The sequence below is a fragment of the Trachypithecus francoisi genome, unplaced genomic scaffold, assembly GCF_009764315.1.
Source record: "Trachypithecus francoisi isolate TF-2019V2 unplaced genomic scaffold, Tfra_2.0 Lachesis_group3, whole genome shotgun sequence".
NCBI lineage: Eukaryota > Metazoa > Chordata > Mammalia > Primates > Cercopithecidae > Trachypithecus > Trachypithecus francoisi.
In genome coordinates, this window is record NW_022681468.1 from 125496902 (window position 1) to 125516338 (window position 19437).

Sequence of the window (19437 nt, forward strand, 5' to 3'; positions counted from 1 at the left end):
GAGCTGAGATCCGGCCACTGCACTCCAGCCCGGGCGACAGAGCAAGACTCCGTCTCAACAAAAAAAAAAAAAAAAAAAAAGACAATACTAGGCTGCCATTTGACCCCTACAACCAACTACTTTTGACTTCAGGCAGAGCTTCTTTTATTTCAAAGGATGAAAAATACTTGTCACTCTCAGGGTTTCACACAAAACTAGGATACAGTCTGGTACTAGTCATGTGAAGTGCTCACATATTTTTGGAATGAACTAGTTTCATTTCAGTAGGAGCAGACATAAATTATGAAATTCAGTTTGCACTGAATACTAACCTCTTCTTTCTCCAAGAACTCTCTGACATCAGGGTCCTGTAACATGGTAGGATGATTCACAATCCTCTGAAGGTACCTACAAGGTAAGCAGTTTCCATCTGGTTAGTTGAGCTGGCCTCAGAAGGCTCTGGGCGTCACACAGTGCTGGCAGTGATACCACGTCTTCTGTTACTTAAAGTACCCTGAGATAAGGTACTTAAGTAGGACTCTCCTTGTAAGCATATTCAAGTTCACATTCCTGACATTTCCAAAAAGGGAGAGAAAAATAACTGGTCAGAAAGAAACCTCAGAGCCATTCATATTTGATTGTCTAAGAATAGACTGCCTGCTCACTCGGGATGGGGAAAAAACAGAAGATGGCCTATTCCCAAGGTGGGAAAATAGGCAACTCAGGAAAAGTTGAGAGATAATATGGAGGTGAGGAACTTCAATTCATTCACGTTTCATCTCTAACTCAATGGACTGTCTCATCATTTAGACTCACTTTTCAGCTTCTCATTTGTCCTCACGTTATTCAGGAAAATGGCTGTATGGAACTTACCTTTCTAAAGCAGCCCTCCGTTTTTCAAGAAATTCTGCAGAAGAAGAATCTTCCTTCCCAACTTTCACTTTTGTCATCCCTAGAATGGAATTTAAAAAGCAAAATAACCATAAATCATAATGAAGAGGATACATCTCTCTTCTTTTTTTAAGTGTCAACAGGAGGAAAGGCAATGCATACAGCCTAAGGCCACTTCTGTGTCATGTGCAGGGATGAACAAAAGGTTCTTTACCTGAGAACTACTTTTGAAAACTAGTCTCTAAGTGCTGAAGGTTCTAAACTCTAGGACTTGCAGATAATACATTTTCTTAAAAAGGTGGCCATGGAACCCTGAGTACAAACATCAACTGATGTTAATGAAGAGGCTCCTGGCCAGGTGCAGTGGTGCACACCTGGAATCCCAGCACTTTGGGAGGCCAAGGCAGGCGGATCATGAGGTCGAGAGATCAAGACCATCCTGGCCAATGTGGTGAAACCCCGTCTCTACTAAAAATATAAAACTTAGCTGGGCATGGTGGTGGGCACCTGTAGTCCCAGCTATGTGGGAGGCTGGGCCGGAGAATCTGGGAGGCAGACTTGAACCTGGGAGGCAGAGCTTGCAGTGAGCTGGGATCACGCCACTGCACTCCAGCCTGGTGACAGAGCAAGACTTCACCTCAAAAACAAACACCAAAAAACCAAAAAAACAAACAAACAAAAATGAAGAGGTTCCTTCCTCTGATCCCTAATCCAATGTAGTCTATTTCAATTTGGAGGGAACCGCAATCATTTAAGACTCCTGAAGACCACCAGAAAACAAACGAACATAACAACTCTGGAGGCTAAACCCAGAGCTCCTACTGCACCCAAGGAGAGAACACGCCAAAATATTCTATTTTTCTCTAGACCTCCAGGGTCGGAAAACACTGGAAATGTCTCTTTTCTCACCACAAGACTGTTAATAGAAGTAGTCTCATATACTAAACAGTAAGTGAATTTTGGAGAGAATGCAAAGGAAAACAATCCGAGTGGAATGAAAGACCACAGGCTTACTTACCTATGAGGCTCTTCTCCGGTGGAGGCGGGACAATGAAGCCATTCTGAGAGTGCTTCTCGGAAAGCTTCTCATAAAGACCCAGAAAGTCACTAAATCTTCTTTTTACTGCAAACTGTTTGCTTCTGAACAATGGTAAGCTCGTCTTGGGGATGGGAAAAAACACAAGGCAATTTCATTCCAAACAGGAGATGGTATCTTGAAAGCCATCCAATTGACATTAAAGAAACCCATTTCCCAGATCCCTGCCCTTCAGTCACCTGGTAAATAACTTTCTCCAAGGCAGAGTCTTAAACTTTTTAAAACTATAGTTCCCCCTTTGGCAGTCTGGGAGCCTAAGGAGCTCTTCTCAGAATAATGATTTTAAATGCAAAAAATATATAGGATTATAAAGGCAATCAATTAAATTCAAATACATCTGAAGCCATGGTGACCTTCGAGGAAATAAAAATTCAAATACAGTTTCATTTCCAGGTTAAGAACTCTTGTTCTAAAGAAAGAAATGTTCAGTTCTAGTTTAAAGCTAGAATTCTACAGTAACCCATTCATCTTTTATTGACTTTTTTTTTTTTTGATACAGGATCTCACTTTGTTGCCCAGGCTGGAGTGCAATGGTGCGATCACAGCTCACTGCAGCCTCAGACTCCCGGGCTTAAGCGATCCTCCTGCCTCAGCATCCCAAGTAGCTAGGAATACAGGCACACGTTACCATGCCCGGCTGGAGTGCAGTGGCACAATCTTGGCTCACTGCAACCTCCTCCTCCCAGGTTCAAGCAATTCTCTTGTCTCAGCCTCCCGAGTGGCTGGGATTACAGGCTCCTGCCACCATGCCTGGCTAATTTTTGTAGTTTTTTAGTAGAGATGGGGTTTCACCATGTTGGCCAGGCTGGTCTTGAACTCCTGACCTCAGGTGATCCACCTGTCTCAGCCTCCCAAAGTGTTGGGATTACAGGTGTGAGCCACTGCGCCAGGCCTCATTGACTTATTTAAGGGTATTAGCTGCTGGAATTATAGCAGCCAAACTAAAAACAGACAAAAAGTACTTCTAAGAAGGGGAAGCAGGTGAGGAGCAGGGTGGGAATTGGATGAAATGTCTAAGCTGTAGACAGTAACCTCTAAAGTATCATAATCTAGAGTTCACAGGACACAGGCCAACAAGTAGTAGAGAGACAATATAAAGCAGATTTCTACCAAAAAAGGTTAGGCCTACATCACAATGAGAGTTCACTTTATACTCACCAGACAGGCAAAATTTAAGGAGGTTGGCCTCACCAATTGCTGGCAAGGACGTGAATCAATGGGAACTTTTATACACTGCTGATGGGGTATAAATTGGTACAAAGACTTTAAATAACAGTTGGTATTCCTTGTGTCCAATATTTGCAGTACCTATGACCCACGGGAATTACTCCTGGTTACATACTCTAGAGAAACCCTTCCACGTGTGTACTTGAGACATGCAAGACAGTTCCCAGTTACAAAAACCAGAAACATGTTGACAGGAGAAAATGTCCACAACAGGAAAACACAAATATTTTGTGGTATATGAACTAACTACAGCTATGACCATCAAGGATGGGTGAAAGAAACAATGCTAAATAAAGCAAGCACAATTATCAGCATGATATTATTTTTATGAAACTCAAAGCAAAACAGTCTAATATATAAATATATATGTAAAGATTTCTTATAAAAGAAATGAGAGACAACTCAGGAGAAAGGGCGCCCCTAAGGTATGAGGCAGGGGATATGATGGAAAAACACCTAGGTGGATTCAATGGCACTCAAGACTAGTGGTAAGTTTAGAGCTTCATTTATTATGCTTCATAACTTGTATACCACATTGTGTATATTTTCTATGCATTAATATTATATACAAAAGAAGACCCGACCAGAGGGGCAAAAGGTTAAGTATCACAAGAAGTTCTCTGAAACCTCAGAAGCACTGAAGATTTTAAAAGATAGTTTAAGGCAATCTGTGAATCTAGCTCCACACCACATGGTTCTCTAAAAGGGATGGAGCTGTATCAGATATACCACACGACTTCATAGAATCACACTGAAATGTTAGCTTTCTAGAAGAGTATTAAAAAGACTCAGTCTGGAGTACCCAGATGAGATTACCAAGGGGATGCAGGTTTGCTCCATCTTGAGTAAACATGAAGATGTTGGCAAAGAAACAAAGGAGATACCTAGAAATAGTCTGAATGATGACCTTGGTATAAGCACCAAAGTCTACGAAGATGGTCTTCAGCAGGGTCACCTGGACTCACCTGTGTTGTAACTTTGTAGGCTACATATGCATTCATACCATCCCCTGTGGGAGAACAAGAAAGCAGAAGAAGATTATCTTATAAACCAAAACAGTGCCAATCCAACTAACATTTAACCAGGAATCATAAGCCATAGGAACCCTGGATAAGAAGGGACACTTGTTTCATCTCCAAGCTTTATATGCAATCTTAGAATCCAGTTCCTACTTTGCCTCAGGGCCTCTGCGGCACATAGCAAGCCCCCATGGATGCTGGCTGGGTCCCAGTTTGAGTTACACAAGAGAGTCAGCCCTCTGTTTCAAAGCCAGGCTCCATTTATACTCTCCACAAAGCAGCACTGGATACTGACAATCCATCAGTTGTTACCATGCCAATATTTGGTCTGGTTACACACATCTGTCCGAAACCAAACAATTCTCTTGCTGTATAAAGCAGGAGAAGGAAGCAACTGATGTAAAAGGAAACAAGTAGTTCTACCCTAGGCTAGCTCTGGGCTTGATTTGCTCTTTCAGAAATACCGTCGCAACCCCCTCCACTGGTGCTGGGGGGGACACTGACCTCTCTGATCTAGCATGTTCACCAAGAGCAAAGGGTCTGGCAGGAAGACACTTTGGCTGCCTAATGTCACACAAATCTCCCTTTCCTGGAGCAATTATTTTTATGAAAAAGCCTTTGACTGTTAAATAATTTGGGATTCAAGCTATTGTTTTTCTCTGTGGCGGTGTCCTGACCTAGACCACTTAAGGAGATAAAGATGCCATTGATACCCTGAGCACTGAAAAGACATATTCTAGAATCCAAACAGACACAGCTCCAGTGCTGGACTATGATGTTTGGTGTTGGTTTTGTTCCCTGCCTCCCCCACCCTTGATTCCTTCCCACATCAAACAGGAAAACCTAGGTCAACAGTTACCAGCTGCTTAAGTCCCTGAACTGGTTCTGGGGGGACGGGTGAGGGGCCAAGGGAAGGAAGAGCAGGCAGTACTGGATCAGCAGGGTCACACATTACAACTTGGTTTCAGTAAGATGGCTGGAAATGCCTGCTTTTTGCAAAATGTACCAAGAATTTGAGTATTACACAGGAACAGAGGGTTTGTCTGCTGTACTTCCCCAGCCCCTACCAAAAGGGTGTATATACAACAGAACCCATAAGCTAAACTTTAAAAATTACTTTATACGGATTACCAACTTTAGTTCTCTTCTAAACCACCTTACTAACATTACCCAATACTACTAAGGATGTTTACTACTGATAAAAGAAAAAAAAAAAAAAAGAAATTTAAGTTTACTTTATAGAAGTAATACTCAACATTTCATTCACAGCAGAATAGTTATGGTCAAATGTCCAAGAAGTCAATCCCATAATTTAGTGCCTGCAATTAAGAAAGTCTAAATGCAAACACAGAGAAAATAGAAAAGCAGGATCTTCAGATATTTTGTTTCTCAGCTGCTTTTACTTAGGCAATGTACATGAAAAGAGACATACTGCATGCACATAGAGAGCACACAGATCTGCAAATGAGCTAGTAATACAAGGTTTTAAATTTACGTAAATTTCCAGAATAATTTCAGAGTTGAAGATAACACATGCAAATTACCAAGGCTCTAAAAAGCATATCCTGGAAAAAGTTAAATTCTAGATTATTTAGATGTGTGCAGAAACAAGAAGCACATGTTGAATAAACAGCCCACACAAACAAAATGTGTTGTTACAAAGGTCAGGCCTTGAATATGAAAATATTTTAATTAGCTGGTTTCTTGGCATCAACATGACTAAGAATCTAGACTACAGTGCAAGGAGATGAAAACTTATCACCAAGAGTGATTTGTGTTTAAAGGCATCTGATCCATGGACTGTTTAATTTCCTCTCTGTAATGGGATAAATTGTGTTCCCTTCAAAATAGGTGCATTTTAAGTTCTAACTCCCAGTTCCTCAGAATGTGATCTTATTTAGTAACAGGGTCTTTACAGATGTATCAAGTTAAAATGAAGACATTAGGGTGGGCCCTACTCCACTCAGGTTGGTGTCCTTATTTGCTAAAGAGGGAATGTGTGCACAGATAGACATGTATAGAGAGAAGGCAATGTGGACACTCTTAGGAAGAATGCCACATGACAGCAAAGGCAGAGACTGAAGTGATGCATCGACAAGCGGAGGAAGGCCTGAGGCTGCCAGAAGCTGGGAGAGAGGCATGAACAGTCCTTCCCTAGCATCTTCACAGGGAGAATGGCCTGCCGACACCAGGATTTGAGATTTCTGGCCTCCAAAACTGTGAGAAATGTCTGTTGTTTTAACCAGTTTGTGGTACTTTGCTACAGCAGCCTCAGGAAACCAGTATGTTCCCTCTCCTGGTTCAGACATCATGACTTATCACATTTTAAGAGAATTAGTGCCATTCATTCATCTTATTCCATCAAGGATTTAAAGCAGTGAATAACTAGCTTAAAATTAATGTGTTTATAGAATATCCATAAATATTAGAGAAGCAAGAGTGAATCTAGACATATAATCCAAAATCCTGGCCCAGGCTCTACCACGGGCCACACTGTGCCCTAACAGGAAAGCTACTTCCTTTTTGGTCCTCAATTTCCTTTTCTGTTAAATGATAGAACTGTGTAAGAAGCTCAAAAACATCCTACTAGTGCAACAGTCTGGGAAAAGTGAAACTCAACAGTTCAAATACAAAAAAAAATTTTTTTTTTTGAGACAGGATCTCACTCTGTCACCCAAGCTAGAATGTAGTAGCGTTATCTTGTCTCACTGCAGCCTTGACCTTCCAGGCTCAAGTGATCCTCCTGCCTCAGCCTCCCAAGTACCTGGGACTACAGGCATGTACCACCATGCCTCTATAATTTTTAATTTTTTTGTAGAGACAGGGCTAATTTTTTATTTTTTGTAGAGTCATGGTCTTGCCATGTTGGGCAGGCTGGTCCTGAACTCCTGGGTTCAAGTGATCCTCCTGCCTTGGCCTTCCAAAGTGCTGGGATTACATATGTAAGCCACTGCACCTGGCCTAAAATCAACAGTTTAATGACAATCATTTTGGCCAGAGACCAGGGTAGGCAACATAGTGAAACCCCGTCTCTACAAAAAATACAAAAAAATTAGCTAGGCATGGTGATGCATACCCGTAGTTCTAGTTACTCAGGAGGCTGAGGTGGAAGGATCGTCTGAGCTTGGGGAGGTGGAGGCTGCAGTAAGCTGTGATTGTACCGCTGCACTCCAGTCTGAGTGACAGAGTGAGACCCTGTCTCAAAAAAAAAAAAAAAAAAAAAAAAAAAGACAACCATTTTGGCATAAAGTCTAACGAGTTCCTGTCCCTAGTTTCAAATAGACCAAGAGTTGAGAATTACATTTGTCCTGTTAACTGTATAAACACTCCTGTTTAGGAAGACAGGTTCTGTATAGCCTCTTCTGTAAGGGACTACAGCTAGAATAAGGAAAGACGAGGCCTATTGTTCTCCACTCAGGGATAACTCTTGCAAGCTTGGGAGAGGGAAAAACCATCATAAAAATCCAAGTTCAGACAAAGTTAAGTGTTATGCTTTTTGAAGATCTAACTTCAATTTGAGTACAATTCAACCTGGACCCCACAGATGGACTTCTCCACCTCATAAGGTTATCAAAAGTATGTGTATAAATGAGAGTTTCAAACTTCTTGAGGGAAAAAATAAGTTCAGTGTCTCTCAATTTGAGAACATGTATTTTTTAGGGTGCTCACATGGAATTTACTATCTTAAAAAAAAGGGTCTTATCAACCCTGAAGGAGAAGATAATGTTTGGGTTTTTTTTTGTGTGTTTTTTTTTTGAGACACAGTCTTGCTCTGTCACCCAGGATGGAGTGCAGTGGCATGATCTCAGCTCACTGCAGCCTCCACCTCCTGGGTTCAAGCAATTCTCTGGCCTCAGCCTCCTGAGTAGGTCCAATTATAGGTGCACACCACCACGACTGGCTAATTTTTACATTTTTAGTATAGACGGGGTCTCACCATGTTAGCCTGGCTGTTCTCGAACTCCTGACCTCAAGTGATCTGCCTGCCTTGGCCTCCCAAAGTGCTGGGATTACAGGTGTGAGCCACCACAGCCAGCCTGTTTGGGTTTTTAAAAAGAGAATCTAGCTGGGTGCAGTGGCACATGCCTGTAATCTTAGTGCTTTAAGAGGCTAAGGTGGGAGGATCACTTGAGGCCAGGAGTTTGAGACCAGCCTGGGCAATATAGCAAGATCTCATCTCTTAAAAAAAAAAATTAGTCGGCATGGTAGCACATGCTTGTAGTCCCACCTAGTTGGGTGGCTGAGGCAGGAGGATTGCTTGAGTCCAGAAGCTGGAGGTGATAGTGAGCTATGATAGTGCTATTGCACTCCATTCTGGGTGATAAAATGAGACCCTGTCTCTAAAAAACAAAAAACAAAAAGAATAAAAATAAAAAGGGATTCTAGTAGTATTTGATGATTCTGATTTTTCTTCCTAAAGCCAAGAAGAGACTGACTAATGCATTGAGTAACTGCAGTTTCTGGCCTTAGAAGCATAGCAAGGGGTCTACTTTTACAGAAAAGATACTAATGAAGTACTTCACATTGGCTAGTTCAACTCTGAGGGTAGCCATCTTGAAACTAGCTACCTATGCTTTCCACAGCCACATCCTAACATCACAAGGAGTCCTAAGAACCTAAGAACCACTTACCTATCTTCTCAGGATCAGTTATACCGACTGTCAAATCAAATTGATCCTCCTGTTCTTCTTCCTCTAGCTTTTTCAAGAAAAGACAAATCATGAGAGTTGATACGAAAAAAAGCTACTAATTTTACCCTGTTAATAACCTTATATCAATCTAATAAAATCAAGATGTATCCTTCAGTGTTCAGCTTTTGTCCATTCCCAACAATCCCAATGAACCAACCCTCAAAATTTTAAATTAGGAGCCAGCTTACAAGTCTTTGTTACATCTATCCTCTTAAAATCTTATTTTGATGACAATGAATAACCGCCAGATTTAGAAAGACTTGCCTCTTGCAGGCTAGGAAGGGAGTGAGGAGAAACTATACTCCTGAATATGGAAGCTTCACACACCAAGTATCTTGAGTAACCATTGAAAGCCCTTGTGCTCTGGGCAATAGATACCCTGCCCAAGAAAGACTCCTGTATTGGATTCTGGCTGTCCATTAAGCATAAAGATCTCCTTCAAGAGTCATAACTATGTTCTCAGGGTTCATACTCAACCACACTTCAGACTGGCAGTACACAGTCCTAAATACCTAAAAGTGGTGAGACAAACAGCGCAGATTCTCACCTCCTCATAGGTTGGCTGGTGCTTCGAAGAATTTGGGGCTTCCTGCGGAGGAAGAGAAATGAGTGTTTTGGCTGGCACCTTCTTCTGATTATTTTGTGTGTTGTCCAAGGATAGCTCCACTGTGGCATCTAAAATGAAGTTGATATTTTAAAATGAAGGTCAGTAGTGGGTCTTTGAAGGCTAAACTTGTATAGGCTAAGAACTTACAAGAACAATAGCAAGCACTCTCAATACACAGAGGCTCTCAGACTAAGAGTCATAAAAATGTTTACAAGGAGAAAAGGGGAGGAAGGTAAGGGAAGTGTTCTTCTAGCACAGGCTTAGCAGAACAACCTCTCCTTCTCCTTTCCAAGTACAACCACTTGGCTACCCTCTCCTACCTAGAATTTAGGCAAGAACCAAGGATAAACAAAAAGACAACACAGCCAAAACAACTTTATTAATTTTATGTTTTAAATTGTATTTATTTTTTAGACAGAGTCTCACTCTGTTGCCCAGGTTGGAGTGCAGCAGGGCACGATCTGGGCTCACTGCAACCTCTACCTCGCGGGTTCAAGTGATTCTCCTGCCTCAGCCTCCTGAATAGCTGGTACTACAGGTGCATACCACTATGCCTGGCTAATTTATTTGTCAATTTTAATCTTAGGAGTATTCCTTTTAGAACATTATATGAGCCCTATTTATTATAATTACTTGTAAAGGGCTGGGCGTGGTGGCTCATACCTGTAATCCTAGCACTTTGGGAGGCCAAGGTGGGCAGATTGCCTGAGCTCAGAAGTTTGAAACCAGCCTGGGCAACGTGGTGAAAACCCATCTCTACTAAAAATACAAAACAACAATAGCCGGGTGTGGCGGCCTGAGCCTGTAGTCCTAGCTACCGGGAGGCTGAGGCAGGAGAATTGCTTGAACCCGGGAGGCGGAGGTTGCAGTGAGCCGAGATTACGCCACTGCACTCCAGTCTGGGCGACAAGAGGGAGACCCCATCTCCCCCCCAAAAAAAGAAAAAATTGTTTGTAAAAGAAGTTCAGATATTCGCTTTACACACCAATATGATAGAAGAGGCAGGCGTACTGATAGGAAAAAAATGACATCAAAGGACGAGTCAGGAAAACTATAAGCTAGAAAAACATGGAGCCATGACACAAACATAGTAACATTTGGGAAAGGGAAGTTTTCCACACCTGATGACAGCACTGTTATTTTAGCATGATTTAAGAATTTTTCCTAATGGTTTAGATCTCCTTGTAAAGGTTAAATTATACTTAATATATGCTATCCAATTTGCGAAAAGTCATGTAATATCTGAAAATCCTTCTATTCAAAACAGTTTAAAAAACAGTGCTTAAGGGCTGCCTTTGTCTATCCGGAAAGAACTCAGTTGAACAGAACGACTCATTCCCTCAGTGTTCCAGAGAAAGGACTTTAAAAATAGCATTATGTACCATTTTTAGGCATCAAAATTTTTTATGCAAATAAAAAGAATGCACTTTCAACTTGGAGCAATGGAACTAGATGCTCTAAGCCTAAACAGTACAAACTTTTTTTCTTTTTTAGTAACAGAAAACATAAATATCAATTTGGGTTTGGTCTGATCAGCAGGTATTCTATTTTAATCTTAGGAAATTCAAAGAATGCTGTTTCTTCTTCTTTTTTCATTTGGAGCTAAACAAAAGCAGAGATTATGGTTTACGCATATATGCCTATAGCATAATCAAGTCCCAGATCAGTATTCTAATCATTAAATGTGAATCAAGTATGCAAACAGGGTTGCCACACTGTTAGAAATGAAATCTGAGGCCGGGCGCGGTGGCTCAAGCCTGTAATCCCAGCACTTTGGGAGGCCAAGACGGGCGGATCACGAGGTCAGGAGATCGAGACCATCCTGGCTAACACGGTGAAACCCCGTCTCTACTAAAAATACAAAAACTAGCCGGGCGAGGTGGCGGGCGCCTGTAGTCCCAGCTACTCGGGAGGCTGAGGCAGGAGAATGGCGTAAACCCGGGAGGCGGAGCTTGCAGTGAGCTGAGATCTGGCCACTGCACTCCAGTCCGGGCGACAGAGCGAGACTCCGCCTCAAAAAAAAAAAAAAAAAAAAAAAAAAGAAATGAAATCTGATTCCTATCAGGAAAGCTAGAGAGGTGGTAACATAATCTGACTCTGGGGTGGGAGTATAAAACAAACAAGCAAAAAAGTACAGCTGACCCTTGAACAACACAGGTTTGAACTGCATGGGTCCGTTTATACATGAATTTTCCTCTGCCTCTGCCACCCTGAGGCAGCAAGACCAACCCCTCCTCTGCCTCAGCCTACTTACTCAATGTGAGGATGCAAGAATGAAAACCTTTATGATGAACCACTTCCATTTAATGAAAGGTACATACATTTCATTTCCTATGATTTTCTTAATATTTTATTTTCTCTAGCTTACTTTATTGTAAGAATACAGTATATAATACATGTAACATACAGAAGATATGTTAACTGATTAGTTAATTGATTATCTTATCAGTAAGACTTCCAGTCAACAGTAAGCTATTAGTAGGCTATTAGAAAAGTTTTGGGGAAGTTATAAACAAATTTTTGACTGCGCCTGCATTGTTCGAGGATTAACCATATATATAATGAACATGTTAGGATATTAGGAGTCTCTGAAACAAGCAACCAGTTGAAATATGCGTTGGATATTCACATCATGCAGGTCCCACACAAATAATTCAGTTAACAAACATGTTTGGAAATGAAACAAGAAGTATTGCTCATCTAAAATATTTGACTTACTAGAATGCTACTAAAAACCTTTTGCCCGCTTGGGCAACATGACAAAAGCCCGTCTCTATAAAAAATAAAACAAAACAAATACACAAATATTAACCAGGCGTGGTGGTGCCCGCCTGTGGTCCTAGCTACTCAGGAGGTTGAGGTGGGGGGATCACTTGAGCCTGGGAGGTCAAGGCTGCAGTGAGCCATGACCACACACCACCGCACTCCAGCCTTGGGGAAAACAAAAACCAAAAACCAAAAACCAAAACAAAACAAAAAACAGCCTTTTGAAGAACTGTGCATCATCTACTGAAATTCACATGATAAAGATGCCAAAACTTATATTAAAACATGCTTTTTTCTTCGAACTCCTGTTAAGAGTAATGGAAAAGCATTCAGGCTCCATCAGAGACTCTGATCATCACTAGATTTATTATTTAAAAATGAAATCGGAACATTTAAGTTTCCACAGTCAAATATCTAAAACAACTGGGAAGCTATTCAAGTCCTAAACTAAATGTCTCCTTGCAGACATTCCATTCTAGAGATATCTTATGTTCCTTTCTTAGAAGTGAAGCAGGTATTGGCTACTTATAAAACTAGTAGGGGAATGAAGTAAATCAGAATCCTCACTATGAACAAGTATGCCCCTAATAAAGATCTACAAGTTCATGTGTATAAAACCCAATCACTGGGTAACTATCACACTAAACTGTCAGGTCAGGTCTTCTTATAATGAAGGATCATATAAATGTTAAGGTCCCAGAGATAGAAAATTCACTTTCTTTTCAATCTTCCATGTAACCAAAGAAAATTCATTATTTGCCTTCACATCACTTCTCCTCCAGAAATTTACTTGTATTTTTATTTTTTAATAGAGATGAGGTTTTGCTATGTTGCCCAGGCTGGTCTTAAATCCCAGGCTCAAGGAATCCTTCCACCTTGGCCTCCCAAAGTGCTGGGATTACAGGCCTGAGCCACCGTGCCTGGCCTCCTCCGGAAATTTTATCCAAAAAATAATCAGTACCAGAATAAATACTGTATATTTAAATTTCAGGGATGAAGGGAAGGGGAAAATTCCAATTTTTATATTCCTTCTTCTACTCTCCTTTCCTTGTATGTCTTTTCAATTTCCTACCAGAGTTCTAACGTAAAAGTTGTCCCAAGATCTTACCCTCCACCCTCGTCTTTCTCCCTCCTCATCATTCACTCTTTTGAGGATCTCGCTCACATGGAAGTTTCAACTACCACCTCTAGAAAGATGATTCCCATATGTCCAATGCTTGTCTTTCCTCAGGTAGGAAAGACAAGTTCAAGTCACCTCCTGGGTATTTCCCTTTGCATTTCAAATTTAAAGTATCTAAAACCAAAGCTAACTTTTTCCCCAAAGACAATTTTTTCTTTAGAATGGGGTTCTATAACGATGCCATTTTCTTCTCAATCCTTGGACTTGAAACCTCTGACTTGGTCTTCAATCCGCATTTTTTTTTGATACCCATTATATTCAATCACTAAAATCAGATTTTGTTGATTTCCCTTTTGAAAAGTTTTCGCCTTTCCTTTCTTGCTTTTATTACCTTATGTTCAGTCTTTGCCATTTCATTCTTGAACTAACTTGTGATTGCCTTCTAAAATATTATCTGGTCTCTGCCCACTGCAACTAATTTAATATAATTCCAATTCCACTAGGTCAGTCTTCCTAAAACATTACTTTGCCCATATCACATTCCTTACACAAAGCTGCCAATGGCTTTTAATTGGCATTAAGATGAAAATCCAGACTCGAATTATTAATGTCTAAGGTCCTCCCAAATCTCTTTACAAATTACATTTCCAGCGTTATCTTCCATGACTTCTCCAAGAATGTCCTGCTGTGGTCCACCAACTTTACTGACTGCTGCTCAAACATACCTTACACTTCCTGCCCAACCATGGGGCCCTTTTTTCCTTTTCTCCTACATAAATCCTGCTTCTTCCAAGATCACTTTATTTATTTTTTTATTTTTTTGAGATGGGGTCTTGCTCTGTCACCCAGGCTGGAGTACAGTGGCACGATCTCAGCTCACTGCAACCTCCACCTCCAGGATTCAAGCAATTCTCCTGCCTCAGCCTCCTGAGTAGCTGGGAGCACAGGTGCACACCACAGCACCCAGCTAATTTTTTGTATTTTTAGTAGAGACAGGGTTTCACTATGTTGGCCAGGCTGGTCTCAAACTCCTGACCTCAAGTGATCCACCCACCTTGGCCACCCAAAGTGCTGGGATTATGGGTGTGAGCCACTGTGCCCGGCCCAAGATCACTTTAGACAGGGTTTTTTCAACAATTGCACTACTGACATTTTAGGCTAAATAATTCCTTGTTGTGAGGGCCTGTCCTGTGTATAGTGTTTAGCAGAATCCATGGCCTCTACCCCCTAGATAACATTAGCATTCCCAGCTGTGACAACCAAAAATGTCTCCAACCATTTCCAAATGTTTTCTGGGGGGCAAAAGCACCCCCTCTGTTGAGAACAGTGTAGCACCCCTGAACAAAGAATCATCCAGCCCAAAATGCTAATAGTGCCAAGGTTGAGAAACTGTCCTATACTAGTGTTTTTCAAACTGGAGGTTACAGCTTGTTGGTGGATTGTGAAATCAATTCAATGTGTTGCAAAGAGCACCGAAAAAGGAAACAACAGAAAAAGTTTCAGGCTGTATTAGAAGTAGTAAGGGCAAGTCATTTAATAAAACTTTTGTTTATTTTGTACCAGTATGCACATATTTTGGATTATGACACCAAATGCATTTCTTTTTTTTTTTTTTTTTTTTGAGACGGAGTCTCGCTCTGTCGCCCAGGCTGGAGTGCAGTGGCCGGCTCTCAGCTCACTGCAAGCTCCGCCTCCCGGGTTCACGCCATTCTCCTGTCTCAGCCTCCCGAGTAGCTGGGACTACAGGCGCCCGCCTCGTCGCCCGGCTAGTTTTTTGTATTTTTTAGTAGAGACGGGGTTTCACCGTGTTAGCCAGGATGGTCTCGATCTCCTGACCTCGTGATCCGCCCGTCTCGGCCTCCCAAAGTGCTGGGATTACAGGCTTGAGCCACCGCGCCCGGCCTGCATTTCTTACTCCTAGTCTTGGTCACACAAGGCTATAGGCACTGCTTTAGATACTGGTCTCACACTCCCCTGAGCTCCTGTGACTTAGTATTTCTATCATTCCTCCAGCTGCATTTCTGTTATTGTTTCAACAGTTCAACTCACCTTCTGAAACAACTGTGTATTTATATCTAAATACTCCCTAAATCTCCCTAAATATTACTCCCTAAATCTGAAAGAATCTTGATGGCAGGGCCTGTATTTCATGTACTTTGGAATCCTCCACAAAAGTATTTTACAAAAAGTTATGTTCCCAATATTTTTTTCCCCCTTTGGTTTTGACTTTAACTCAGCAACTTAACAAAGCCATTTAGGAGGTTCCTAGAATAACTCTTGAGTCCAAACTTGCCTGCAAAGAGATCCTGTGGCTCTTGGTCTTGTTCTTCATGGATCCCATTTTCTTTGGAGCCATTGTTGATGGGAAGAAGGGATGTAGTTCTCTTTGGAGACTGGTGCTTACTCTGAAAACAAAGAGATACTCTGAATAAAACATTACCATGAAAAACAAACCCAACTTGCCTAGAAAGCAACTTTTAATGCCTCCCTCAGTTGCCACCAGTCAGCCAGTTCAATAAGCAGCAAATCATTATTAGTAAAGTAAGTGCTGCCCAAGTAATGACGGAGCAAAAAGAAGTCCATACATTTTAGGGTTAATTTCTAACAACACGACCTTGCTAAAATGCCCTGCCCCAAAGCACATGATACCAACATGGGTATGTGTACACACAGATAATTTTCAAAAGAACCTGTCCAAATGTATTTCTCTTTCTCTGTTGATGACCTTTATTCTTTCAAATGCTGACTGTGCACTTTCTAGTGACCAGGATACAGCACTGGAGTCCAAAATTGATGCTTTGACACTTTGTAGCCTCAGCTAAACTGTTAACTGAAGCCCAGTTGTGTGGATATTACTGACCCATCTAACAGGCAGAGGAAGGTATAACACTACGTTCTAATGCTGTTTAAAAGTATAATTTATCTTTTCATCCTTAATTCACACAAATACAATTTTCAATTAACACTCTGTTTCAAGCTAGGAGAATAAAAACTAATCATGCTTAGCCTAGTGGGCACATGGTGAAAATACAGTCAGTCCATGGCCTTTATTCAAAGCTCAGTGATCAGCCGCAAACAAGGGTGGAGTGGGTCCCCAGACCGGTACCGAGTGAACAAAGCTGGATTGTGCAGAACATGAACTGAAAGTTGAGAATCTGGCTTCAAAAGCCATGGCATGGTACTGCAGGGTTTTGAAGTCAGACCCTAAGGGCAAATCAGTTAAAAGACCTGGCTTAAGGAACCTTTTATGAAACATTTCCTTAACAAATCTGAGGGAATTTGTTCCTTGGAGACAGACCTTTTCTGACCCAACGGAACAAAGTGAAAAGACAGATCTATTTGGGTACTCTATTTTTTTTTTTTTTTTTTTTTTTTTTTTTTTTTTGAGGCGGAGTCTCGCTCTGTCGCCCAGGCTGGAGTGCAGTGGCCGGATCTCAGCTCACTGCAAGCTCCGCCTCCCGGTTCCCGCCATTCTCCTGCCTCAGCCTCCCAAGTAGCTGGACTACAGGCGCCCGCCACCTCGCCCAGCTAGTTTTTTGTATTTTTAGTAGAGACAGGGTTTCACTGTGTTCGCCAGGATGGTCTCGATCTCCTGACCTTGTGATCGCCCGTCTCGGCCTCCCAAAGTGCTGGGATTACAGGCTTGAGCCACCGCGCCCGGCCTATTTGGGTACTCTAAATTTGCAAATAGCTTCATCTAAATATTGGGGACACCTTTCAGAAAAGAAACTGTTAGCTGGTCTGAAGCTAGTGAATTATCTCAATTAACTGTTAACAGTCAGTTACAGATCGAAACCTTGTTTGTTATTTCCCCACTTCTCACTACTGCACTTGACTAGTCTTAAAAAATCTTTGAGAAAAAAAAAAGAAAAAGAAAAGAAACATACCAATATTTAGACTTATATGAGCAAACAATCCTTCTACTGGAACTATTCCCTGCTAATGAAGTTTCATGAACACTTAGTTGTATAAGCTTAAATGTGAATTCCAAGTCTGTTAGAGACAGTGGTCCTGTCCTCTAGCTGCTTTAACAATCTTAAAAACAAAACTAAAAAATCACTGCAGAAAGACAGACAGGATAAATACAAAAGCAGCATTTCCCTTTTGCTTCACACATCACCAATCACCACCCACCTTCTTCCACAACTACTTCCTTCCTACACTCTTGCACAGTACATAGATCTCATATGAAGCCACCTGATTTCATTCACTTCCCACTGACACCAGTCATCTCCAAATGGAGATCTATGAGAGATTAAAATCCAGTATACATTAAGGATACATGTATACAAATGTAATTTACTAGTAGCTCATGGGGGAGACTAAAACAACAGAAAAGGCATAGGTCAGAATATAGCCATTTAAAAAATGCCTAGAAGGACCCATTCCTGTGATATGAATATGAATAAAGCCAACTTTCCATTTCTGATCCACCATTTAACTTGGAAGGTTAATGACTAAGAATATTTTCTGGAGCAGTGTTAGAACAGTACTCTATCCGGCCGGGCGCGGTGGCTCAAGCCTGTAATCCCAGCACTTTGGGAGGCCGAGACGGGCGGATCACAAGGTCAGGAGATCGAGACCATCCTGGCTAACACGGTGAAACCCCGTCTCTACTAAAAGATACAAAAAACCTAGCCGGGCGAGGTGGCGGGCGCCTGTAGTCCCAGCTACTCCGGAGGCTGAGGCAGGAGAATGGCGTAAACCAGGAGGCGGAGCTTGCAGTGAGCTGAGATCCGGCCACTGCACTCCAGTCCGGGCGACAGAGCGAGACTCCGTCTCAAAAAAAAAAAAAAAAAAAGAACAGTACTCTATCTTTTCCTCAAGAGACAGACCCACAGGAATGGGATACTGCAGTGAAAACTAGAGTACTAATACTTCTCTACCTTCACCTAACCCTTTTCAAAAGCCCAAACTGTGGCCACATGTGGTGGCTCACACCTATAAACCTACCACTTTGGGAGGCCAAGGTGGGAGGATTGCTTGAGCCCAGGAGTTGGAGACCAGCCTCAGCAACACAGTGAGGCCCTGTCCCTAGAAAAAAATTTTTTAAAAAAGTAGCCTAGCCTGACAGTGTGCACCTGTAGCCTCAGCTACTCTGGAGGCTAAGGTGGGAGGATCACTTGAGCCCAGGAAGTCAAGGTTGCAGTGAGCCATGATCATACCACACCACTGCACTCCAGTCTGGGTGACAGAGCAAGACCCTGTCTCAAAAACAAAACAAACCCAAACTGTAATTAAAACAGACTTATGTTCCCTTAGAAAGCTAGATAACAACTACCTGTGAGAACAGAAAACTGCTCTCAGATATCCTCTGGGACTCCACCCCAAAAATCACACATGGCTGAGTTCTAAGAGAGCTGAAGATAGACATGACCATACTTACTTCTACCTATGTAAAACTCTGTATCCTGTTTTTTCCCCTCTACTACCTGAGCATTTTCTCATGTCATTAAAAAGTGTACAAAAATCCCACTTTTAGTTATTTAACTCTCCATTATATGGATATACGACATAATCTTCCCCTAAGGCTGGACAGTTTCCAGGTTCCACCAAATACTACTGTAAGACCCATCCTATATATAAATCCACATCTGATTATTTTCTTGGGATAGAGTCTTTTTTTTTTTTTGAGACGGAGTCTCGCTCTGTCGCCCGGGCTGGAGTGCAGTGGCCGGCTCTCAGCTCACTGCAAGCTCCGCCTCCCGGGTTCACGCCATTCTCCTGCCTCAGTCTCCCAAGTAGCTGGGACTACAGGCGCCCACCACCTCGCCCGGCTAATTTTTTTGTATTTTTAGTAGAGACGGGGTTTTACCATGTTAGCCAGGATGGTCTGGATCTCCTGACCTCGTGATCCGCCCGTCTCGGCCTCCCAAAGTGCTGGGATTACAGGCTTGAGCCACCGCGCCCGGCCGGGATAGAGTCTTAAGTAGAATTGTCAGACATAAAAGTTTCAAAGGCTCTGCTACGCTCCCTTTCAGAAAGACAAACAATTTACATTCCCCCAGAAGTGTGTATGCGTGCGGCATCCACAGCAACAC

At 41.9% G+C, this 19437-nt stretch overlaps 1 protein-coding gene across 3 annotated transcripts in view; it reads right to left on the reverse strand.

The window, feature by feature from the left end:
- The window catches only part of SNX1 (sorting nexin 1), a 46540-nt gene that overhangs the window by 11891 nt on the left and 15212 nt on the right, over positions 1–19437 (reverse strand). For all 3 annotated transcript variants that reach the window (XM_033189809.1, XM_033189808.1, XM_033189807.1), the window contains exons 2-8: positions 15690–15801; positions 9451–9578; positions 8844–8910; positions 4159–4202; positions 1889–2030; positions 853–931; positions 312–387 (exon numbers count right to left, since the gene is read on the reverse strand). In XM_033189809.1, the coding sequence (XP_033045700.1) occupies positions 312–387; positions 853–931; positions 1889–2030; positions 4159–4202; positions 8844–8910; positions 9451–9578; positions 15690–15801 (648 nt within the window). The remainder of the gene's footprint in view (positions 1–311; positions 388–852; positions 932–1888; positions 2031–4158; positions 4203–8843; positions 8911–9450; positions 9579–15689; positions 15802–19437) is intronic.